Consider the following 24970-nt stretch of genomic DNA (forward strand, 5'->3'; position numbering starts at 1 on the left):
GTTTACATCCTGATAAACCCACCGTAAGTTGAAAATATCTCAAGTGGAAAATGCACTTTAACGTGACACGGCAGAGTGCGGGGTGTGGAACTTCGGGCGGAGCTGCGGCTCACTGGCACCGCCCAGCATCCCAGAGAGGGTCCACCTGCGCGTGCCTAGCCTGGGAAAAGTTCAAAATTGAAAACTGTAAGTGTGGCTTCTACCAAATGCCTATCGCTTTCGTACCACTTGTCAGGGTGGACGACGGCGGAGGGACGCCTGCGCGTGCGCGTGTAGGAAAGTCCGGTGTAAGTGTAACCGGAATCCGGGGCACAGAGGGTTGGGGCGGGAGGCAGAAGAGGCACCTCAGTAAATGTCTGCAGTTTTGTCAGCTGTGCTGAAAACTGCAGATCCGAAAGGCTAATGAAGTCCCAGCACAAAGCTCAAAAGAAAGCCCCCAGGGCTCCTACAAGCACCCTACCTCAGGGAGCATGGTGGGCGCTGGCGATCATGGGACCCCTACGCTCAAGCCCCCGCCCCATACAGCCTCGGACCAGCGCACGCATGCGCGCTGAGGCCTGGGGCCTAGCGGACCTGGCGAGCATGCGCAGCACCAACATGGCGGGGGCGGGGGGGGGCGGCGCAAGGAAGGGGGCGGCGCAAGGAAGGGGGCGGCAGCAGCTTGGGGCACCGCCGGAACTCGTCACACGCGCAGTGCATGACTGGGCCGTTGAGCATGCGCGCTGGGGTATGACCGCGGCCCGCAGTGGTTGCCTGGCAACCGCGAGCGGTTACGGAGGTCCAGGGCGCAGGCTGTGGGGGGTGTGCGGAGGCCAAGAGAGGGCAGAGAAGCGGGGAAGGGACCGTCCCCTGCAGGGGTAGGAGGGCCTGGCCCCGGGACTCCCGCCTGCGCATCCCCCCGGGCTGCCACGGCCGTCGGTCCCAGGGCACCCGAGGTCCGCACCCGGTCGATCCTAAAAACGTCCCGGTCAGCAACCGGTGACTTCCGAAGCCCAGCGCCACCGGGCACTGGCCAGCGCCGAATCCGAAGGCGTGGCCAGGTCGGGCAGAGCGTCCCAAGCATTTAATTTCGCACCGTCCGCGCGCCTCCAGCCGTCCCAGGTGCACCGTCGGCCGAGGTGGGCCAAGAGGAACCCCGAGTTGGGGGAGCGAAGAGCCGGTGTGCGCTCGCGGTCTCAGCCGCAGGTCTGTGTCTCGGGCAGGTGTTCAGTGAGCGTGTTCACTCCGTAGCCTGAGGTCCAGGCGGCCCATTGGGAGCTCTGGCGCCGCCACTGGTATTTTTTGTCACCAAGCGCCCCTCTTTTAACTAGTCGTTAATACTGGAGTTTACAGAGAAAAATATTCCCGTTAAATTCAGCGCTTAACACTGGACACCGGTTTGGTGTGTAGCCCTGCCCTTGCCACAGACTCGGCACACGCTTTTGCCAGTCGCCTCACCTCGGGATCCGCCCCTCGTGCCGAAAGGGGGGTGAGGCTGACCGTCTGAGAAGTGCCCACCTCTGCAGTGTGAGGACGCGCAGAGTAGCACGCTCCAGCGACATCTGTCTGCACGGACCTGCTCCCACGCCTGCCACCTCGCTGTCGTGACGAAGTGACTGTCGCGACAGAACTTCCCTTGCTGTGTGCCTTGGTCCAGAGCCGCACTGGACACGTCTGCACCAACAGCCCCCGCGCAGGGAGACTGCAGACCCACGGGGCCCTCTCCCCGCCCTGCTCCTGGGCGAGCTCACCCTACCAGGCTCCCCTGGTACAGGGGTGGTCTTCGACCCTTCTTGTGGACTAATCCATTTCTAGTCCCACGTTTAGGCCCACACCACTATTTCCTAGACTACTTCAGCACTGTTTCTCCCCAGAATATTCTGGACTCTCACCCAAAAGCTGAAAGGGCCAGTTTCAGAGTCTTCTAGCAGGGAAGTGGAGCAACAGTAGGCTTGTACGGAGCATCTTCGGTGGGAAAGGCCCACGGAAGACACGTTACAAAGATCGTCCCATTAATCCTAACGATAACCCTGCCAGGTGTGTCTGTATTACGGCACCTGTTTTAAGGCCAGAAAACTGAGACTACGAGAGGAGAAGTAAATTGCCTGGCTAACAGGCGGGGCAGGAGTGGACCCCCAAGTGCGCCCGTGTACTGTGCGCGTGCACGCGCCGCCGCATCCCCCCTCTGCTCTCCCCCCGCCCAAAGGGACCGATGCGGCTGGGCCCCTGGGGAGCCTGCACCCGAGTCCCCACAGTGCAGGTGCCAACGTCCCTCTGTCCCTCCCATCCCAGGTGAGCGTCAGCTCTGGCGGGCAGGCTCCACTCAGCTCCCCGGCCTTCGGGCTGAGGCTCCTTGCACGTGTGCGGAGCACCCTTCTGCTGAGCACTGGGGGTTCCCGCTCTCACCTGCGCTCCAGCCCTGACTTCCTGCCGACTGTGTTCCCACAGGAGAAGAATGAGAGGAATGCAACGTGATGACATGGTCTGATACAGCCAAGCAAGCAGCAGTGCTCCCTGATTTGGCATGTTTAAAAACAAGGTACACAACTCTCGTTAGAAACTCACACGTGGTTTCAGTCGTGAATGTGTTTTCATCCGGCTGTATGCGAGCGTGCGGGACAGCTGCAAGCCGTGCTTGCACGAGTGGCTGTCCGCTGAGCCTTCGCGGCGAGCCCCTCTCGGCTGCACGGCCCTCCGCTCCCTGTAACTTGCACCAGCGCAGCCTTCTCTTTAGGAGAAGAGAAGCAACGCTCACCTGCAGCCTGGTTTAATCAGAGTGAGACGGAATGTGTCCAGGCAGGCACGTCCTCCGGGGGTCACAGCAAATCTATCCATGCTGTAATTAGAGGCCCTGGGGATCAGATGAAGCGGTGTGGCTGTGCCGTCACCATAGGTGCGGAGACTGGGCTTTGCTCCAGCTCGGCTGGCGATGGGTCGGGCACTCTCCTCTGCTAGATTGGGTCCAGCATGCTTTCGAGATGGAGAGTGAAGGCTTCGGTTGTCTTCTGAGCGACACGTCACATAATGTTCTGTGTGTGCCACTCTCTCCCGCTTTTCAGGGGCACTCGTGTAAGCGAGGCAACTTAGCAATCACTGCGGTTGCTTTACAAGATCACATCTTACATGACCTTCAGCTACAGAACCCTTCGGCGGTCGACCCTTCCCAGACAAAGGCACAGCAGAGAGCGAACGCACTCAGATCTCTAAAAAGGAATGCGAAAGCTGTAACAGACACAGGACTTCAAAGGAGGACACAGGGCCCCAGAGAGGCTGATCCAGAAAGAGAGTATGTTCTCGATCCCAAACCCCCACCATTAACTTTAGGTAAGCTGACCTCATCATTCACGTTTCGGCTTCTTCACACTAAAGAATTTAGTTGAGACTGACAGTATAATTTTCCTTGGACAGAAATAATTTGCAGTCTTACGGAAAGATACATAGGTGCTAAAGCTTAAAAATGAGGATGGGGCCCTGGCTGGTGTGGCTCAGTGGATTAAGTGCCGGCCTGCAACCAAAGGGTCGCCAGTTCGATTCCCAGTCAGGACACATGCCTGCGTTGCAGGCCAGGTTCCCCGCTGTGGGGCGCACGAGACGCAACCACATATTGGTGTTTCTCTTCCTCTCTTTCTCCCTCCCTTCCCCTCTCTCTAAAAATAAATAAGTAAAATCTTTAAGAAAAATGAGGGCGGGAACAAATTAGGCAGGTGAACGAAGACAACAGTAAGTAAGTATCTGTGCACGTGCATGGACGTGAGTGAGTGATCGCGCGAGGAACAGAGAGAGAAAGCGCTCACGCCGCAGAGTGACAGCTGACGAGACAGAGACGCCAGGAACGGAAAGGACAGGCAGTTCGGGAGGCAGCGCAGTGAGAACACCCCCCCACCGTGGGACACTCACGCTGTGACCCGGTCCCACGGCACCTCCTGGTCCGCATCCTCGGCGAGGGCACGCCATGGCCTCACAGAGGGGTGACCTGGGGTGGCCGGCACTTCGCCCAGTGACCGAGGCGACCGCCCCCAGAGGGACACACCCCAACGTCAGGTGTCTCCCCGTCCTGCGTTCTGAGAAGGGCACACTCTCACCTCGGTGCGCGTCTGAATTTAATCCCGAGGGAGCATCAGACAGCCCCAAACTGACGACGTTCTGCACGTCCCTGGCCAGTCCTAACCAGCGGCACCGGTCCAGGAAAGCAGATGAAGACTGAGGAACCGGCCCAGACGGGAGGAGACGGAGAGGACGGGACGGCCGAGCACAGTGTGGGGTCTGGGTCAGGGAAAGGGAGCTGGGCGAGACCAGAGCGAAGCCCAAACGGGCAGATGGGCACTGCTAGGGTGACGCTCGTGTCCTGGTCGGCCATGTGCGCTTAGGAAGCTGGATAAAGACACGCGAGAATGCTTTACAGTTTCTGCAGCCTTCTGGGAGTCTGGAATTATTTTACACAGGAAGTTAGAAACAGACAGGACTTTCGAAAGACGCTGGGCGTGGGAACAGGTGCCTCTGGTCACCGTGTCCCAGCACCAGTGCCACGGACACGGGGCCTGGCGCAGAGGGGCCGCTGCCACTGCCCCCGACAGACACCCTCCCGTTTCACCCTGAGCTGCCAGCAGCTGGCTGCGCTCCAGAAAGGGACAGAGCTCAGGGTGGTTACGGTTGTCCAGGAGCAGCAGCAGTCCCCCACATTTCTACTTGTGTCGCTTTAACTGCAGCGCAGAGGCTGGGCCTGTTCGAACCTCCCCCGCTGCCACTCTCAGCAGACGAGTGGGACAGAGTGAGGCAGAGGTCCCTGTCGCAGGGGGACTCCGTGCAGCCCTGCCCGGTGTGCAAGGAGGAGTTCCAGCTGCGCCCCCAGGTGTGTAGCCCCGGCGTGTAGTGGGAGGGTGGGGTGCGCACGCCCGGCAGTCCCGCTCCTGGGGACACCAAGCCGGGGCTGTTCTCGTGTGGGCGCTGTGAGCGAGGCACTGGGCACCGAGACAGGCTCCAGGCTTCTCCTTTCCACTTCCTGCCCCCGGGGCCCTGGGACACCGTGCCTCTCTCCCTTCGTGCAAGCCCCCGTGCGAGGGGGAGCCGAGCCCCGTTGTGGTCAGGCAGGTCCGCGCACTCAGCAGGGGAGCACTGGCAGCCACCGGACGGGCGGCGGAGCACTCCCAGGCCTCCGGCCGCGGAGGCTGAACAGAGGGAGGCCCCGAGGGCAGGGTGTGGGGAGGTGTTCACAGCCCGACGGAGGGAAGGGGAAGCAAAAAGGAGTTTTCAAGCTGGTGTGCGAACTGGAACATAAAAGGAAAACCCAGGCTTGCCCATCTCCGTAACCTGTGGACGATTCTTGAAAGCCCCCCAGCCTCTGTTCATGAATGTGTCAGGGTCAGACCGAGGGCTCCACAGACTGCAGCACCTGTGTGTGTCTCGGGGCTTCCCGTGCACAAACTCGGTCTGCCTTGTCGGCCGCAGTCTGCAGTCAGGGCACCTCCTCCCTGCAGCTGTGACCCTTCTGCGCGGACGGCCACACAGCAGCGATGCCCCGCAGGGCAGCCTGTGCCTCCCCCGGAGCGGGCACCCGGACGTGTGCGGGAAGCGCAGCAGACAGAGCAAAAGGCAGGCTTCGCCAGCTGCCCTGCCGTGTAAACTCTCCGACGGCGTGGTTTTCATTGGTGTCACCGTTATTGAGTTAGTGCACGGTGGGACTTTCGGTCTTCACTAATTTGACTTGTTTTACACACACTGGATTCCAGTTCTTTGTGGGGATCTAACCGCACGGCTGTGAAACTCAGGGAACTCGGAAAGATTTTAGCTCGTAAACCACAGGACTACCACCCAGGGAAACTGAACGTTTCAGTGTGACACGAGTTAATGAAGCCACAAGGAGTCCTTCAGGCCCTGGAGGCCTCTTTTCCTGTTTGTGTCCATTTCTCTGGTCCTTCTGTGGTTTCCAGTCACAGCGGACACGCGTCAGGTCAGCTTCGGGTGCACACCCAGGGACCAGACATCGTGTGCCTGACGGGGTGACCATCCCGATGCGCCTCGCACCATCCCATCCGGCACGGGACGCAGCTGCGGGAATGGTATGGAGCACACGGGACACGCCCCGTGCCGTGCTTCCCCTCCACGGGCCTGTTCTGCGCCGCCAGCCCCTGCTGCTCAGCCCCTTCACCCTCCTCCCCCCTCCTCCCGCCCCCTCCCACTCGGCAGCCGCCAGCTGTTCTGTGTGTCTACGAGTCTGTTTCTGTTCTGCTTGTTCATTTGGTTTGTTTTTCAGATTCGATTGTTGATAGATATGTACTTATTGCCATTTGTGTTCACGTTTTTATCTTTTCTTCTTAAAGAAGACCCTTTAACCAGCAGTCCCCAACGTTTCGGGCACCAGGGATCCGTTTCATGGAAGATGACTTTTCCACGGACTGGGGAGAGGTGGGGGATGGCTTCGGGGTGGTTCGAGCACATTGCACTCAAGCTCACCGCCTGCCGGGCGGCCCGGCTCCTGACTGGCCCTGGCCTGCAGCCCAGAGGCTGGTGACCCCTGCCTTTAACATTTCATGTAGCACATGGCTTGGTGACAAGGAACTCCTTTAGCTCTTCCTTGTCTGGGAAGCTCTTTATCTGTCCTTTGATTCTAACTGACAGCTTTGCTGGCTAGAGTAGTCTTAGTTATAGATCCCAACTTTTCATCACTTTGAATGTTTCTTGCCACTCCCTCTGGCCTGCAGAGTTTCTGTTGAGAATCAGGCTGACGGTCTTATGGGAACTTCCTCGTAACTGACTGCTTCTCCTAATTACACTGTAAACAACCCGACCTATCGAAAAGGGAGGGGCCCGCCCTCGTCGCACACAGCATGTCTTCCATTCTGTCCTTATTCTCTCTGAATTCTGTGTCTCGTTTGGTTGTGGATACAGAGACACTGCGCTCACTTTGCGGCCCTTGCTGCTGCTCCCGTGTCCAAGTCTCCCTTAGTTCCTAGCGGCAGCCGGCGTTCTTCTGCTGCTCGCTGACCGACCGCCGAGGGCTCTGACTGGCGGCACACATCGGTGGGGCCGGGAAGCTCGCACGGGTGCAGCTGGACTCGGGCCCTCACTCGGAGGACGCTTTCCGTGCATCTCCCCCCACCTGGTCATCTCCTTCTGTTATCCCAGAGGATGTTTGCCAGCAGTGCATGCCTATGAACGTTTACAAGCATATTGTAAACATACAGAGTATAACACTCTCCAGCGCAGACCATCAAGTATCTGTTGATGAGACACTCTGAAAGATTATTCTACTGAGTACACATAGGACTGCTGTTCAGTTAAATGGTGACCATTTAAAAGGACTGATGTTACTCAGTTTTTCCAGCCCAGGCTTACTGGTGGCCGTGAGCTTCCAGGAAAGGCTCTAGGTTTCCGAGCTGCACTTACTCCAGTATTTCTTTCGCTCTTCCCGCCCGGGAAGAAAAGTGTAGACTGAACGAAGGCAGGAGGAGGGTCACTTTAAAAACTGGGAAGTTCTCCCGAGGCCCGGTGGCTAGTGTCTGAGACTGTGCCCAGAGTGCTGGAGGGATGTCTCTGCGGGGCCTGTGGCTGCAGCTCAGTCCCTGCAGGGTGTGCAGGGCGCGGCCGTCCTGGTCTTCTCCCCTCTACCTTCCCTTCCAAAAGACCCCGCCACCTCTTTCTTTCTTGGGTCTAAGCTTCTGTCTTGTCACAGCCCAGGATATCGTCACTATTTAGTGGAATCTGGTCACAGAAAAGGAAGGTTTTTCTTGTGACTGCACTTTCCCTACATTTAAAACACTAAAAGTGATTCATATGTACCCAGGACTTGCTGCTATTTGAGTACCAGAATTATATCTCAATGAAGCTGTGATTTTTACAACTTTGTAGTTGAACAAAGCCCTGAAGAAGGTGTGTGCTTGCCCTTCCCTGTCCCCTCCCCACCCGAGACCTGCCCGAGAGATGCATCCACTCACGACAGTTTCATCTTTCAACATGCGTCATCCAGTGGCTCAGTGGCTTCAACTTCACTGCTGGTGAACTTGGCTTTTCCCACTGAGGTTATATACCTGTGCCGTGCTAAACTCAAACACTAAATATTATGAGTATCAAGGTTTTTAATTTGCTTTTTTATATTTTCAAAGAAACGACACAGCTTACCTTGTAAGCATGTGGTGTTTCTTTAACTACTGCGTCTGCGCTGCTGCTCGCTTACACCGACTGACACTCAACGCTTTTCTCCCGCGGACAGGTGCTGCTCTCCTGCTCCCACGTGTTCCACAGGGTGAGTCGCCTGTCTCCGCCCCCCCCCCCCCCCGCGTCGCCCACGGCTGCCAGGCACGGGCGCACCCTCCTCCCTGAGGCTCCCCCCGGGGGCATCTGTGGTGCCCACAGTCGCCACCTGCAGCCAGAAACACGACTCTGGGCTGCAGTGCCATTCATCCTGGTTGGGAAAACCGTGAATCCTACGTGACGAGGGAACACAAACCTCTGTCTAGCGGACTGTCAGTGATGTCCGTCAGCGGGAGTGACAGCCCGCACCCTGTGAGTGGCCGCAGGGCCACCCTGGACACAGTGCCCTCTGCCTTTACGCGGGCTGGTGCCAGAGGTCTGGGCGTATCTGCATGCGTGCTCCTGTAAAAGGCCATGTGGGGGAGCAAGCTGCGTGAGGAAGGTGTTAACATCTGACGAAACTTGTTCGCGATCTCAAGCACACCAAGTCTCGTGGTCACCAGAGGAAGGAACACTGTAGTTACATGAGAAGTAGAAGTGTGGTTATGAGTGATCACTCGCAAAGACGTAAGTGAAATGTCTCTCTTCAGGCGTGCCTCCAGGCCTTTGAAAAGTTCACAGGTAAGAAAACCTGTCCCCTCTGCAGAAAGAACCAGTACCAGACCCGAGTGATCCACGACGGGGCCCAGCTGTTCAGAAGAAAGTGCGTGACAAGGTGAGGAGGGCCCTGCCCCGGGGGCCCCACTGCAGTGGCGGCGGGGCGCCAGGGCCCTGGGCCCTGGGCCCTGACAGCCCCCCTCCAATGCGTGCTCCAGGATCCAAGCCTGCTGGCGGGGACACGTGGTCAGGAAGTGGTACCGGGACCTGAGGAGGACGCTGCCACCCACCGACGCCAGGCTGAGGAGGAAGTTCTTTGAAGAAAAGGTAGGTACAGACCCTTCACCCTCCAGAAACTTCAGTTTCTACCCTTTCTTTTAGCCATTTTTTATGTATTTTTTTGGTTTGTTTAACAGTTTCCATCACGTGTCCCTCGCAAAAAGGGCAGGCGGGGGGGGGGGGGGGGGGGGGAGCGAAGCCTGCGTTCAAATCCCAGCTCAACCCTCACCAGCCTTGTGCGTCAGGCCGACAACAGCTGCCCGCCGCCCCGGCCGCCTCTGCGATGGGGCGGGGCGACCCTCTGCCCTGCGGGGCGCGCTCAGAATCAGAGCGGCGTTCACGGAGGGCGCCGGGAAGCAGGCACTCACTGTAACCATTCGCGTGTTGCTCCAGTCCCTGTCCATCGCGGCGTCACAGGGCGGCGGGCGTTCGGATGGGGTGTTAGCTCAGACCCTCAGGCGGAACCCCGTGGTCACGCCCCAGGATACACGGAGTTCAGATCCCTGCTCCATTGGGGTCCTGAGTGATGACAGTCACTTACTCCTCACCGTACAGAGGCCCCTCCATCCCTAGCTTCTCCCGCCCCGTGCTTTGGGGGCAGAGGGCGGGCTCACTCACAGGCTCCCGGTGTCCTCAGATGCCCAGTCGGACTTCCTCTGCCGAGGTGCTGATCCCTGCGCCTTCACACAGCCCTGACATTCTCGTGTCAGCGCTGCTCGGGGACCCTGGAGGAAGGGGACCCGGGCCTCTGTCGCAGCTGACATCCAGTGCCCTTCCCTCAGGCAGCCCTCCCAGCAACGCAGGCACCACGGTGACGGAAAAAAGAAACAGAACCGTGGCTCCGTGTGAGGTCTCAGAGTAACCGAGAAAGCCCACTTGCTCTGTCCTCAGCGGTAGGACAGCATGAAACACTCTGTGGGAGCAAACCCCCTGAAACTGTTCACCCTGACGACAAAGCCATCGGGGCCGGGGGTGGAGAGATGAGATGCCGCGGTGCCACCGTCCTTGCGCTGGGCGGTGCCCCCTCCAAGGTGGGCGGGGCAGGCCCCGCAGGAGGGCTCTGGCCCTGGGAGGGGTGGGGCGAGCAGCAGAGGGAGGCTGTGGACAGGACTGCAGGTCCACATTTGTCCACGTTTGTGTGTGGAACGATCACATGTCCCAGTCAGTCGTGCCCTCATTTAGGGAAGGGAGACAGAGTCCCCATGCAAGACCCCATCCCGTTCTCTCCTGCAGAGCCCCAGACATCCTGGTTCTGCAGGAGAGGCAGCAAACCAGCTCAGACTGGCGAGTGACCGGCTGAAAACCGTGCGTGCTGCCTCCTTCCCCCTGGGCCCTGAGCCTCTCCCCTATGTCTGCTTGGAGAGCGTCCGGCTCACCTCCTCTGGGGCTCGGCTCCTCAGAGCTCATCTGCTCTTAGGAGTCCTTGCCCCTAGGCCACGACACCGTCTCAGCCCGACCTGCGGTCCCCCGTGCTCGCCGCCTCAGGGAACCTGGTCTCCTGGCCGACCGGTTGTGTCCTCAGCACCGTCCTCCCTCCGCCCCCAGAGGCCGGTCGCCTCTCCTGCTGTCCCTCACTCCTGGGTCACGACTGCCGTGCACCCTCCCCTGGCACCCGTCCAGGTTTCGCTCCGCCGTGCACTCTCTCGGTTACTCCCAGCAACTCCAGAATACGACAATGTTGGCTCTCCAATCATAAATGATTCACGATTTTCTGCGACAACATTGTAACTACAGGTTCGATGGTCATTTTAGCTCGTATTTGTTCATCTGCACCCACTGTTTTAATAAGCTTTAAAACTGCGGGCTACACTGTGCTTCCTCCCACACAAAGCAGAGAGGTGAGACTCAACGGACTGTGTGCCTGCGCACACACGTGCATGCTGTGATTCAGACCTCTCTCCCCTAAAGTGCTAATTTGGTGAGATCGGTTTGTTGCACCAGCTTTGTAGTTGCTCCTGCTTTCTGCGCACGGCTTTGCTTCCCGGGCTCCAGCGGCCTCCAGAGCCCCGCGATCTGGGGCTCCTGGCCGCCACCTGCTCCTCACCCTTCTCTGCGCTTCCCTCCCCCCCACCCTCGGCTGGCTGCGACTGTGAGGCCCCGAGGCCACAGAGGAGAGGCAGCTGGGGCATGTCCCCCAACAAAGCAGTCTGGAGCTACAACACAGTCACAGACCAGCAAGGTGGGGCAGCAATCCTTACCTCCCACGGTCACTCAACGTGGACAGGCTAATTTCTCCCAGCAAAAGTCTAAAACGACTCAAAGGACAAGCGAGCAGGTTAAAGGCTGAAGGCCCAGCCGCACGTGGCCCACGAGAGACGCTGAGGGTGCACGCTTGGAGCGCGGGGGCAGGCGGCGCCCCGGGAGCGGAGCGCAGGAGCGTGCCCGAGCTGGAGCGTGCCCTCGCACTTCTCGGTTCACGTTCAGCAGGCAAAACGGACTTCGACCCAGAAGCTCCAGCAAGTGACAAGGCCCATTACACATGGTGAAGGGTCAATTCCAGAGGGTGTAACAAAAATGACCTGAAGATGGATTAAAGCCTTCATTAAGTTAGTCTTAAGACCTGGAACCACAGAATTCCCAGAAGAAAAGACAGAAAAGTCTCGACGCTGGTCTTGGCAATAACTTTTTAGATGTAACGTGAACAGTAATAGCAAAAACAGCAAAATAAATAACAAGTAAACAAATGGGAGCAAAGAGCTTCTGCACAGCGAGGAAACGAGCAACCGAGTGTGCAGGCCGCCTGCGGGGCAGGAACACACTGGCAAGCCCTGCGCCTGACGGGGCTCGGCCCTCACACTGCGCAGAGAGCCCCCGAGACCCACCCGCAACAGAACACACAGTCTGACTGCACGGGGGACACAGGACCCAAACAGACGTCTCTCCAAAGGAGACATCCAGATGGCTAGCCAGTACATGAAAAGGTGCTCCCATCACTCGTCGTCAGGGAAACACACACGCACACCCACACCACACTGAGTGCACTCCTCAGCTGTCGGGGTGTCTGCCATCAAAAACCGGAGACGACCAGCACTGGCGAAGATGCGGAGAAAGGGGACCCGTGTGTCGTGTGCGGGGGCATCAACTGGCTCAGCCACTGTGGAAAAGAACAGGGATGTTCCTCAAAAATTAAAAATAGAACTGCCGTATCATCCAGCAACCCCACTTCTGAGATTTATTCCAGGAAATGAGGTCAGGGTCTCAGAGACGCCTGCACCCCATGACACCGCCGTGTGTTCATAGCCGGCAAGACACGGCAACAGTGTGCGGGCCCATCCACGGTGAGTGATGAAGACGATGCGGATGGCAGGCAGGCTGCCAGAGTCCAGGCTGCTTTTCAGCTGGGAGAGAGGGAGAAAGCCCGCCACCAGCAAGGCCATGGGTGGACCCTGAGGGCATCGTGCTAGGTGAAGTAAGCCACAGGCACAGCCTATAGGGCACCACTCACAGGCATGGCCTACAGTCAAACCCACAGGACAGCGACAGGAGACCAGCAGCTGCCAGGCAGCTGGGAGACGCCGGTCAGGGGCCACCCCTCCAGTCACAGATGAACGGGCTCCACAGCGCTACCACGTGGCTGGGACCACAGTCAGTGCAACCTCGTCCCGTGCTGGGAGGCCGCTGAGACGGCGACCCTGCAACACTCTCCCCACAGAAAAGTGGCAGTAGCTGTGGGGGGTGATGGGGCACCAGCTGACCCCAAGGTGGCGGTCACTTCAGTGTGATAGCATCCTGCACCATCGAGTCCTAGCCTCAAGCTCGCCCACATCCTGCTGGGCTGGCCAAAAAGTCCTGTCAGTTCTGTCCACAGAACAAAAGACACGTTTTCATTTTCACCAGTAACTTACTGATTTGGGTATTTTGAGTACATCAGCTATCTCCTGCGTGGTATAATGTTGGTTACTCTCAATTACTCTCTCGATTTGATCGCTGTCAGCTTCACCTGGTCTTCCCAACCATGGACCCTCATCCAGCGGGAAACCTCCAGCACAGAACTTCGCAAACCGCTTCTGTCCGACACACTCGCTCAGTCACGGCGCCTTCTCCACACACCGCACAGATCTTCTTGGACGTTTCCACTGCGTTTTCACCTTTCTTGAGATAGTAAAGCATAATATGCTGAAAACGTTCCTTATTTTCCTCCATCTTCACTAGTAAAATGGATGCACAGAAATTCAATTGTGTTTTTTTAACTATATGCTGATCTGACAGTTGTCACAATACGACCTAACAAAACTGTTTCGAACAAAGTAAAGACAACTAAGTGCTACTAGAGCCGTCTTACAGGAAAAAACGAACGAACTTTTTGGCCAGCCTAGTATTGGTTTCCAGTCTGGGTTTCTCATTTAGCCTCCTGGTTTTCCAGAACTAACATGTACACTCAAATCCAGCTTCAGAAGAACCAGTGCCCATTTAAAAATAAATGAATTCCACAGCCAGAACAAGCAGTGGCCCCCTCAAGGCCCCTCGGCTGGGGAACCAGCTTTGTGACAGTCAGCGGACACTCCTGCAGAGGTGTGGCTCTCAGCCCGGCCTCTGACACCGGTCTGTCCATGTGCCAGCACCCCACCACCCACCACCACCAAGTGTGAGGAACCACCAGAGATCTAAGCCCCAGCTTCAGAAGCTGCAGAGCTCACGGAGCAGGATGTGCAGCAGCTGGCCGGGTCAGACACGGCGAGCCCCTGGACGCCTGGGGACAGCTGCAGGCTCTGACCTGGGCTGACGTGTGCACCAGCAGCCGCACTCCTCAGCTGTGTCTCCATGCTCACTACTGGTGAGTGTTAAACCCGAGCAAATTCACTGTATTTCAGTCTTAAAAACTGCAAGTGCCCGCCCCTAGGAGCAGTCAGTCATGTGACACACCCCGCAGTCAATGGCAGTGACGGCCCCCAGCAGCCCAGGACTCCTCAGCGGGACCCCCAGCAGCAGGGCCTCCCTCCTCCCCAGAAGCCTGTGCACCTGCGTACCCCGTGGTCCCCAGACCACTGGGCCTGTCGGAATCGCCTCAGAAAAGAAACACCGTGCCCACACCACAGAAGCAGGCCTACTTGGCCACACACTAAAGGAGATAACTGTGAAGACATACAGCGGCACGAAAAGTCCACTCCACTGATCACTTTTCTCCTTCCCTGGCAAGTGGGTGAAAACTTCTCTGCCGTACTTGGGAACCACTGGGCTGGACCAATGATAAGTCACCTTCAGGGAAAAAGTCTAATCAATGGTGGGGGAAAGCAAAGAGGGATAATAGGGAGCTATTTTTAGGCACAATAAATTAGGAAGTTCTTGTTTCCTTTAAAGTTTCAAGAGCTCGAGAAGATGGATACGTCTTTAATACCCTAGATTAGATTAGCTCGGGCCATTCTATTTTTACATATCAATCTATCTTCCCTGTGAAAGAGCCGTGGCCTTGCATTTTCACTCTTCTTACAGGGGGAACTAATGAAGTCTCTTCTTCGGTTTTCATGTTTCTACTGGGTGTTAGCTAATTTAAACAACACAGAGGTCACCTTTCTACAACTGCTAGTGCTTCCCTACCCAGAATTCCTTTTCACAGACTTGCCTCGCTTTAAGATGTCACTGGCACACTCCTAACGAGACTAAACCAGAGCAGGGTGATGCCGTTCCTTTCAAACAGACGGCAGTCCTGGGCTAGGAACCCGCAGGTGGCTCCAATGCTGAGTTCTGCGCCTGTGAGTGAGTGTCGAGAGCTGACCTGGAGTCAGCAGCGCTCGCCAGAGGGGCATCGGAGCTGCGAGGACAGCGCGGCAGTCCAGGGGCGCGGTGAGCTCAGATCAAAGCTCCCGAGAGGTCCCGGGGCTGCGCGCTCACGCCTGTCAGCAGCGTGCACAGAGCGCCGAGTGCTGCCCAGAATGCAGCGGTTGCACGTTCGTTGAAAGCCTTTGATCCTTATCTGGAAGTTCTGCTAGCGTATGTCATATAATTGAGGCATGGTTTTTTATGGCTGCAATTAAAACTTTTCAAATGCATTATATTATCTCCACCCAAGCTAAAAGTCCTGACCGTTGTTTAGAAAGTTAGTGATTTGTCAGCCTGGTCGGCTTCAGGGGCCGCCGCTCCCACACCCTCCCGTGAGATTTCTCTTCCTTTTTTCGTTTACATCTCGCCAAACAGCGTAATGGTCTGAAAGTTTGTTTAGTCCTTTGAGCTCCTTTATCACACGGAGATGGCAAACATTCTGTTGCTAACTTGAAGTGGCTCCAAGCAGCAAGACTGCAAGGATATTAAACCAGTAAAAGCTTATCAACTGATTCATTGATATGCTGTAAATTCCAGGCTTTTCATTTTGCTTTTGAGGGCGGCCCTAAGTCAACACATTAGTAAGCAATTTGCTGACATCAAGATGGATCACTCCTGGGCAGACAGAGTTCACCTGGGCACTTTTTAATGTTCGGCCTGTGCGTCGCTTGTAATGACCAGGAGTTGCTTTACATATCAATAACCCAGACTCTTAACTACTTACAAATATCTGAAATATGAGACTTGAAAGGAAAATATATGATAACGGTCGTTCTCATTGAAATTGGAAATTTTACATATTTTGTCTACTTCTAGAAAAAAATACTGACCACTATTTTTTATTAAAAAGTAGCACTCAAGTGTCTTTTTGGGGGCGCTGAGAGGGGCTAGGCCTTGCCCTTCGTTTACTAAGGGCATCTGACCCATGGACCAGTGAGGAGGGTAGCAAAGGCAGGTGGGCGGTGAGCATGTAGGAACTTGGTATTTAAGAAATATTTCATAAAAGCTACACTTAGCACATGGCTTTGAAGTGGCTACAGTAGGTAGTCAATAAATATACTTAACTTTGTAAAATATTTCCCTTGCTAACCCCAAACACTTGAAGCTACAAGGATGAAGGCACTCACACCGGCTCACGTTCAGAAACTTGCCTGAAGCACACACTGAAGGCTGCTCCGTACACTTATTAACACGCTGATGTCAAGGTCATGTCATAAGCTAAACACCCATGTTGTATGGTATCTCGAAACGGGCAGTCACCGCAAAACCGATACACACGTCGTTGCTTCTCCACCCCAAAAGGAGCATCGCCCTGCACCTCCCCCCGGTGTGCACACCAGGTGCACTTCTAATGCACTGCCGACCTCTGCCGAAGATTTGCATCGAATGGTAAGGGCCTCACCAAATGAGTGAGGCTCGTCCTCGAGTCCAAGAACTCCTTCCGACAGACAAGCACACACCAGCAGGAGAAAACAGCACCCAGCCGTGAGAAGTGTCAGAGGAAGGGCCGGAGGTGCCCTTCGAGTCGAGAGCGGGAGCTCACTTCCCACCCAAGTGTGAGAGGCCAGATGCACACGGACTCACAAAGGGAGGCAGCAAGGGTGACCGGTGGCGTGGGCCCATAGGTCTTCAGCCTCCACAGGGTATGTGGACACCATGCTGGACAAAGCGGGAGATGGGAGGGCCGTGCCAACGAGACTGTGGGCACCAGGCAAGCATCCTGCCGTATGGCCACCTCCTGGACCAGCACGCTGCCCCCACTGCAGTCTCGAGGCCGAGGAGTGAGCGGGTGTCCTGGCTGGGTGGCCCCAAGCGGGCGCAGAGCCTGCCAGAAGAGCTGCAATTCCCAGAGCACTCACGCCACTCCTTCTCCCACTGTTCCGGGCCTTCGGTCGCTCACAGAGTGAGGGCTGATCGGCAAAGTTCAAGTTGTACGGCTGAGACAGGATAAACTGCTACTTAATAGTCTTCAGCCACCACCACACATGAAGAAAATCGTTATTTTTCTCATTGACAAAATGTCATGTAACTTAGGATTAAGTGACAACTTCGATTTTTTTATTTTTATTTTTTATTGATTTAATCTTTATTATATTTTTCCCCTTACCATTCAGTCTCCTTATATCCCCCTCCACCCAGCAATCACCACACTGTTGTCCATGTCCGTGAGTCCTTTTTCCTTTTTGTGCCATCCCCCCACCCCCTCGCCTCCCCACCACCACTACTCTCTCCGCCCTCTGTCTATGAGTCTGTCTCTGTCTTGCCTGTTCATTTTGACGATTAGGTTCCTGTTAAAGGTGAGGTCATATGGTATCTGTCCCTCTCCGCCGGACTTCTTCACTCAGCACAATGCTCTCCAGCTCCACCCACGCTGTTGCAAAGGGTAGGAGCTCCTTCTTTCTCTCGGCTGCGTAGTGTTCCACTGTGTGAATGGACCACAGTTCTTTGATCCACTCGTTTACTGATGGGCACTTAGGCTGTTTCCAGCACTTGGCTATTGTGAACTGTGCTGCTGTGAACATGGGGTGCACAGGTTCTTTTGGATTGGTGTTTCAGGGCTCTTGGGGTAGAATCCCATCACAAGGCAGCTCCATCTTTAGTTTTCTGAGGAAACTCCGTACTGTTCTCCACAGAGGCTGCCCCAGCCTGCATCCCCACCAGCAGTGCACTGGGGTCCCCTCGTCTCCCCACCCTCACCAGCGCTTGTTTGTTGGTTTGTTTTTGGTGTGTGAGGTGGCATCTCATTGTGTTTCTACTCTGCATCTCTCTGAGGCTGGTGAGGCTGGGCGTCCTTCCTGTGCCGCTGGGCCCTCCGTGTGTGCTCCTGCAGTCGGTCTGGGCAGGTCCTGCGCAGGTCCTGCGTCCAAGCTGTAACTGGCTTGTGCGCTTTTTGGCGTTGAGTTTTGTGAGGACTGCATAAATTTTGGACGTTGACCCCTTATCAGATGTGTCAGCCAGAAAACGGTTCTAAACAACCTGTTGGTCAAAAAAAATTGGACGCGAAACCGAAACACACGGAGAACTGAACTGAGAGCGCAGCCGCGCCCAGACGGGAGGAGCGCAGCAGGCGCGCACCGCGCCCGCCAGCAGGAAGGCCCGCGTCCCCAGGGCCACCTGCGGCCGCGAGCTGCGCGCGCCCTCGCCCCGGAGGGAGCCCGGATGCGGCGGAAGTCCGGCGGCCTCGCCAGGATTCCCCGACCTCAGGCCTGCGCCAGCCGGCGCCCCCGCGCGGACGGCCCGCGGCCGGGGCAGCGCCGTCGACAGCACCCGCGCGGGGCTCCCGCGCGCGAACACGTGCTCACCGTGCCCTCGCGGCGGCGCGGGCGCCCGGGGACTGGGGACGCCGGGGGGCGCGTCAGCGCCGCGCTCGCCGCGTCCGGGCCCAACCGCGCGGGCGGCAGGGAAGGCGCTCACCGCGCAGGCGCAAGAGCAGCGCGCGCCTCCACCAACACCGCGCGTCCCGAGCCTTCGGCGTCCCGCGGCCCTTCCAGGACGTGGGGGCGGCGCGTCCCCTCCCCCCGCCCCGTCTCTTCCTCGAGATCACGGAGCCCTGACAGGCCAGCAGCGCGGGCTGTGGGCCGCAAGGCCCCGACACAGGGCCCCGGGGCCGCGACACGACCGGCGCTCGCCCCCAGCCTGACCGACGCGGCGCGCAGCCCGGCCCGCGCCCCGCCCGGAGTCTCACCGACCTCGGCCACGCCCCAGGGCCGCCGCGTCCTCGCGGGCTCAGCGCTGAGGGGCTCCCGCGCCGCCGTCCGCCCGGGGCTCCACACGACGCGTCCTGGCCCCACGACGTCTCAGTCCCCACAGGCACGGGGACAGCCGCGGGCGCCAGAGCAACGGGGCCGGAAGTCCTGCCGCCGCCACGGGCCGGCCGTCCCGCCGTGACGTCCTCCAGACCTGACGTGACGTCCCTCCGGACACGACGTACCTCCTGACGTCTCTCCGTACGTGCCGTGCACGCGCGGCCGGCGTCCTGTGCGGCGGCAGCCGTAGGGCTGGGCGCGCTCGCGCTGCCGAGCCGTGCTGCTGGGCACAGGCCTGCGTGTCGGCGGGCGTGTGACCACCCCACGGCCCCGTCACGTCCAGAGCGTGTCCTTGAGGACGCGAAAGGCCGCCGGTGCTGACGGCCGCAGCGCTCCCCGTGCCCCCTGCACCGTTACCACCGGAGCGTGTGCTCTTCGTGCGTGTGACCGAGTCGGCCGCGCGGCAGAGTCCGGGTGGCGTGGCGGCCTCAGCAGCGGGTGCTTCCGCTGCCATTCGCGGCAGATGGGCCTTCCACGGTCTGACGAAGGACTGGCCGCCGGGCTGCGCCTCGGACGACAGGGCCCCTGCCCGCGAGGGGCCATCGGCCTGCGCTGTGGCAGGCGGGCCGCTGGAGGAGCCCTGGAGGGAGCCGGCCCGGGTGGGACGGGCTGAAAGCGCGCCGTGCACGCGGCCCGTCGGGGCTCGACGAGGAACAAGACCGGGAAGGGTCCCCTTCGTAGCTCGCTCGACTCGACACCGTGTGAAACGATAGTGCCCGGGGTGTGGTGGGTCAAGTAAAAACATCACTAAAACTAACTTCACCTCTTTAAACCCTTTTTCAAACCCGGCCCCGGAGGGTTTACGATCGCCGATGTGGGGCGGGGCCCACCTGGAGGTGCTCGAAGTGTTACTTTCCAGGAAGCTCTAACAGCCGTCGGGCTCGGGAGCTGTTTTAAGTGTACCATGCACCTTCGCTCCGGGCCTCCCCGGTGTGCCCCCGCTGTCTCCGGTCTGTCTGGTGAGATCTGCTCGGCAGCGAGTGCCCGTCCTCCCCGACCAGCCAGGTGTGCACAACTGAACCGCACCCCCGAGCCAGGCCTTCCCCGCCCCCCACCCCCGGACTCCTGGAGGCCTCGCGGCCAGGCCTCTCTCACCCGCCTCGGTGCTTCTGTGAATGCAAATATTCCCCCCAAATCCTGCAGGACTCACGGGAAAAGGGGCAAACCATCGGCACCCAAAACACTAACGGAAACAGCCAGTCTCCATAAAAAGCCTAGTGAAGTTGAAGACATGTCAACTTCATAATAAATCCTTATCTATAGGACTTTACGTTTTTAAAAAGGGCGGTGACGGCCTCCCACGGGAAGGGCACATGCAGAAGGGTTGGAGCCTTCCTACTTCCAGAAGTTAAAATTCGCAGAGAGCAGGGTGAGCCCCATAGGAAAGATTCCCAAATCAGGGCCCGTGGCCAGACCCGAGTCCAGAGGAGTCTTCTCTACATCTTGGGTCAAAATGATAGTGCTGTATGGAAAGAACTGAGCTTGGGGGACATTAGAGACCGTATCTAAGCACACTACTGTCAAAGCGAACTTGGTACAAGTTAGAGATGCACGGTAATATGCTGCCCCCATGTCTCTGCTAGCAGTAAGAAAGACAATTTTACATCCTGAAGTTCTGTTCTGTAGCAAAGGGGCAGACAGCCATCAGTCACTTGATTGCATCCGCTTCTGTCCAGAGATCTGTAAGGTCCTTAGGCCGTGGGGGTTTTCAAATCGTGATTTCAGAGCTCAGTGAGAAAAACAGACAGAAAAACTCGTTTAACAGAAGGTGATCATCTTTCCCGATTTCCCTTTTTATGGTCACGCTAAAACAGTAATTCATAATCTGCAGCCACAGTGGGAAGGCGGCCGGCCAACAGAGACCCACGCACCAGCCCTGGTCTGGTGCCGGCTGTCCCGGGAGCAGGGGGAGACGGTGGCATTGTGTCGCCACCGTCCTCCTCAAGTGACAGTGAAGGGTGCCAGGGCAGGATGACAGACAGCTAATTTCATAAAACTGTTGCTCCTTTCTCCTGTCAACTTTTAATGTTGGCGTCTTCCTCGCTGATGACACCAGAGCGAACCACCAGGCCTCGGCCTTTTGGGTGATCTCTCGGCATGGATCTCCTGGGTGTGGGGTCATCAGGCAGAGAGCCACGTTGGCTTCCCAAAAAATACTACTCGAAGGCAGAGACCTGCAGGGAGTCGGTGCGGAAGGTGGTGGGGACTCCAGAGGTGCTCCGCTCCCTCCCGCTCCCGCCTGCCCGAGACCCCGAGCTCAGCAGGTGAGCGGCTCCCGTCCTCAGTTCACAGAGATCAGCCAGCGCATGCTCTGCTCCTACCACACGGACATCGACGAGCTCCTGGCGGAAATCGACCACTGCCTGGCCGTCAACCGCAGCGTCCTGCAGCAGCTGGACCAGCAGTGCGGCCGCAGGCTCACGGACGACGACTGGCAGCAGATCCGGGCGCAGGTAGGTGTGGCTGGGTGACCGCAGCGGCCCGGCCACCAGGGGGCTGTGGTGACCGCGGAGGGGAGACCCGGGGTCCCTTGGACCTGCGTCACCTGCTCCGGGGTGACTGCAAGGCCCTTCAGGTGGAGAGTCTGCCTTGAGGGTGCCGACCTGGGAGCGGTGAAAACACCAAAGGGAGCAGCCCCACTGCGTGTCCGCCCCCCACCGTGCCCTGGCCTCCCCTTGGGTCTGCGGTGGCCGTGGGGATCCCAGCAGAGGAAACACTGACCCCAGTGTCCTGAACACCGGACACTTAGTAAAAGTGTTTCGCGGCTCCAACGAGTCGTCTTCCGAAAAAGGCCACCCCGTTGCTTCAAGGGAAACCTAGATTCCCGGTGCTCAGCATGTTATAAAAGGTTGCCTTCCAATTTCTTAGCACGGGCAGGTGACTCCCCATTCCCCTTCTCACACAAGCAGCAGGGGACGTGCGCACACCCAGCACACCCTCGGCGTCCTGCATGCAGAACGCACCTCGTTCGTTCCTTGCAGAGGGCCCGGGCTCTCGGGCACCCCCGGCCCAGCTCACGCCCCCTCTGTGTTGCAGGCGCTGCGCCGGGACACCCACGAGTGCTCCATCTGCCTCACGCCGCTGTCCGTGGGCCCCGGCGGCCCCTCGGGGGCGGGCGGCGGCGCACCGGCACGGCCCACGGTGCTCCTGTCCTGCTCGCACGTGTTCCACCACGCCTGCCTGCTGGCCCTGGAGCGGCTGTCCTGGGGGGACGCCTCCCCCTTCCACGTCTGCCCCCTCTGCCGCTCCTGCTACCAGAAGAGGGTTCTGGAGAGTTGAGTTCGCAGGAAGGAAGAACTCCCATCATTCGGGGGCAACGTCGACCTTGATTTGGGATGGATCGTGGGAGTTTGGGGTTGAGCACTACAGTGTAAGCTGTTCTGCAGCGAAGAAGCTGTTTAATACTTGCACACGGGAAGCATAACTGTATTTTAAAAAGTGACAACCGACCTGGTTTTCGTCTCTAGAGAAAGAAAACTTCAAGTTTGTGAATCCCATCAGTTGAAGCAAGCGGGGACGGCTGAAACTGGAGTTTCTGAGGCCCTGTGCCTTGCCGACCTGCGTGCGCCCGGCGGACCTCGGGTGCCCCGGGACAGCACGCGCCTGCCCACTCCCAGGCCAGCAGGCCAGCTCCCTGGCCAGCTCACGAGGCTCTGGGCAGCCCCTGGGGGCGTGGCTACTGCCCGTCACAGGTGACCTGAGCCGGGTCGCCAGAGACCACCCAGGGCCTCGTGGCCCCTCCGCCACTGGAACACTCTGCAGGAACTGCTTCCCTCCTCCGTGTGACACGTCCCTCCCGGTGGCACTTGTGTGCGTGAACCCAAGCGTAAAAATAAACCATTTGGCTCTAGGAGACACTCAACCACTTTTTCACAACTCAGGGCCACTCCGTTTGAGCTCAGCCCTGACGAAACCCATAACCTCTTGATGGGAAGTGTCCTGACCCCGGGGGGCTCTCTCCAGGAGCAGGGAGATGAGCATGGCCAGGGACAGTTATGAGGGCTGCACACCCAGCAGCTGCAACAAATGGCGTCCCAAGTCCCAGCGGCGGGATGAGGGGGTGTGGCGGGGCGGGGCGGGCAGCGGGTCTGCTCTCAGCAGCCGCCACTCACGTCTCCGTCCAGCTCATGGCTGGTGGCCCAACACCCCCTGTGCCCCGGGTCCCCAGTGAGTGCCCTCACCTGCTGGGAAGGGCAGGCGGCGGTGGTCTGCGGGCCACGCTTGGGCATCCAGGACCACATGGCTGCAGCCCCAGCACCCAGTGGCACACGAGGCCGGGAGCCGGCGGGGTGGGGGACATGCACGGGTGTGCCGGTGTCCAGTCCCCAAGCTGTGCAGGGAGGAGGCTAAGATGCACCTTCCAGTCTATCGTTTCTCTCATCCCTGTGAAACGGCAGTCTGGTGTGTGGCTGCTGTCACCTGCACCCCTCACTGCTGAGTAAACGCCCGAGCGTGTCACCTGAGGGGGCTCCCGTCACCCGATGCGCAGAGTGACTCGGAGGACGGCAGCCGGCACGGAGGCCGGCAGTGCCTGGGGGTCTCTCAGTGGCAGTGGGGGCCCACGGGGGCGCTGTCCCGGGCATCTGAGGCCCTCCCTCGAGTTGCCCACGAGTCCGTGAGTCCGTGCCCACGTCCTCCCAGGCGGGTCCTCTCCCGCCGAAACGGGCCGTGCTCACTGCTCTTCTCCCCACCGAGGACTCTCCTGACACCGGGATGAGCCGCGGGAGCGCCGGAGGGAGGGAACCCGGGCTGGCCACCTCGGGGCGAAGGCAGGGAAGCCCGCCTGTGCAGGGGTGACCACCTGTGGCCACCCGGTCATTTCCCGTGGAAGGCCGTCAGGAGCGGCCCGCCCACCCAGGGTGTGAGGACACGCAGCTGCAGCCACGGGGCGATGACAGGATGTCACCTGCTGCTCTGGGCAGCTGGGAGGTGGCAGCGCAGCCCCGGGCAGGGCCCAGCGGCCGCGGGCTTCCACAGGATCCCGTCCCCGTGCCAGCCAGCCCAGGGCCAGGAAGGGGGTGGGGCCCCGAGGAGGGGGTGCGCTGGCGGACTCGGCAGAGGGAATTCTGTGGTGCTCCTTACGTCCACCCTAACCCACAAGTCCCTGGAGTTGTTTTAAAATGGTGTTTCTCCATTTCCAGGTGGATGTGTGTCTCATTACTGTTCGTTGATCCCCACCTGAGGATATGCTCACTGATTTCAGAGAGAGGGGAAGAGGGATGGAGAGGGAAACGCCAGTCGGCTGCTGCCCATACACTCCCTGAACGGGGACGGAACCCGGACCCGGGTGTGAGCCCTGCCCAGGAATCGAACCTGCCACCTTGTGGTTCACGGGGCGACGCTGCAACCCACCGAGCCAGCCCAACTACAGCTTTGTCACTGTGTTGCCAGCACACTGCAGTTTCGTTCCGTCTGATGAGGGAGCGGACCCTGCCACCCTGCTGCCTCCTGCTTGCCGGCCTGGGCGCGCAGGTCTGCGGGGGCCCAGGGGGGTCGGCTGCTGGCCGAGACGTAGGCCCGGGAGCTCTGCGAGCCAAGGGCTGCGGCGGCAGCGAGGCAGCGGCAACTCGGGTGTTGGCACAGGGACGGAGACGAGCTCAAGGACGCGGCGCACCTGCGCCCGCTCTGAGCCCCCGGGAGAGGGGGGCGTGCTGGCCGCACACACGCCGTGTCCATGAGTCAAAAGCAAGGCCGGTGCTGAGGGAAAGAGCGCCGGTGTCTCCCGCTGAGGAGCCGGCACCGGGGCGGCCCGGGGGCAGCGCGGCTGGAAGCCGACTTCTCCGGTCCCTCAGATGTTTCACGGCTGGGACAGCCACGCCCTGTCCCCTCCGGAAGGCACTGGGTGTCCTCAGAATCTCCCGTCTGGTTACACTTGAACTCGAAAGGCGTTTCCCAACTGAACTACGCAGCCCAGGAGGCTAAGTCACTTCTCTTGAAGACTAGCCTCCACGGCTGCCCCTTCAAGACAGACGGGTCACTCACCTAGTTCTGAAATCTCATAATCCGTGTACTATTTTTAAAGGTTTTATTTATGTATTCTTAGAAAGAGGGGAAGGGAGAGAGAAGGGGAAGACACATTAACATGAGAAATGTCAACCAGTTGCCTCTTGCTCACACGCCGACTGCAGTGGAACCCGCAACCCAGGCCTGTGCCCTGGCCGGGAATCGAACCTGCGACCTTTTGGTGTACAGGACGATGCTCCAACTGTAGCCCAGCCAGGGCTACAGTTCGTTTTTCGGCGTTTTAGCAACTCCCGCTGATTCTAACTGCACTCCTGTGACTCGCGCACACAGTGCTGCTGCTTCGCTGGTGTCTGGACCCACCAAGCTGACCCGACCCGACGAGGCCTCGTCAAGGCCAAGGG

At 58.7% G+C, this 24970-nt stretch overlaps 1 protein-coding gene across 2 annotated transcripts; it reads left to right on the top strand.

The window, feature by feature from the left end:
• Nucleotides 1-708: 708 nt before the first annotated feature.
• On the top strand, nt 709-22458 carry RNF32 (ring finger protein 32). Of its 2 annotated transcripts, XM_036011070.1 has the most exons (9): nt 710-946; nt 2428-2518; nt 3039-3303; nt 4686-4828; nt 8186-8218; nt 8757-8881; nt 8982-9090; nt 20891-21058; nt 21642-22458. In XM_036011070.1, the coding sequence occupies exons 2-9, from the start codon at nt 2504-2506 to the stop codon at nt 21882-21884; spliced, it is 1101 nt and encodes a 366-aa protein (XP_035866963.1). In that variant the 5' UTR covers nt 710-946; nt 2428-2503; the 3' UTR covers nt 21885-22458. The 2 variants fall into 2 exon arrangements, with proteins under 2 accessions (XP_035866964.1, XP_035866963.1); XM_036011071.1 differs by lacking the exon at nt 8186-8218 and having other exon boundaries at nt 709-946.
• Nucleotides 22459-24970: the final 2512 nt, after the last annotated feature.

This window comes from Phyllostomus discolor, chromosome 10, assembly GCF_004126475.2.
Source record: "Phyllostomus discolor isolate MPI-MPIP mPhyDis1 chromosome 10, mPhyDis1.pri.v3, whole genome shotgun sequence".
NCBI classification, from domain to species: Eukaryota; Metazoa; Chordata; class Mammalia; order Chiroptera; family Phyllostomidae; genus Phyllostomus; species Phyllostomus discolor.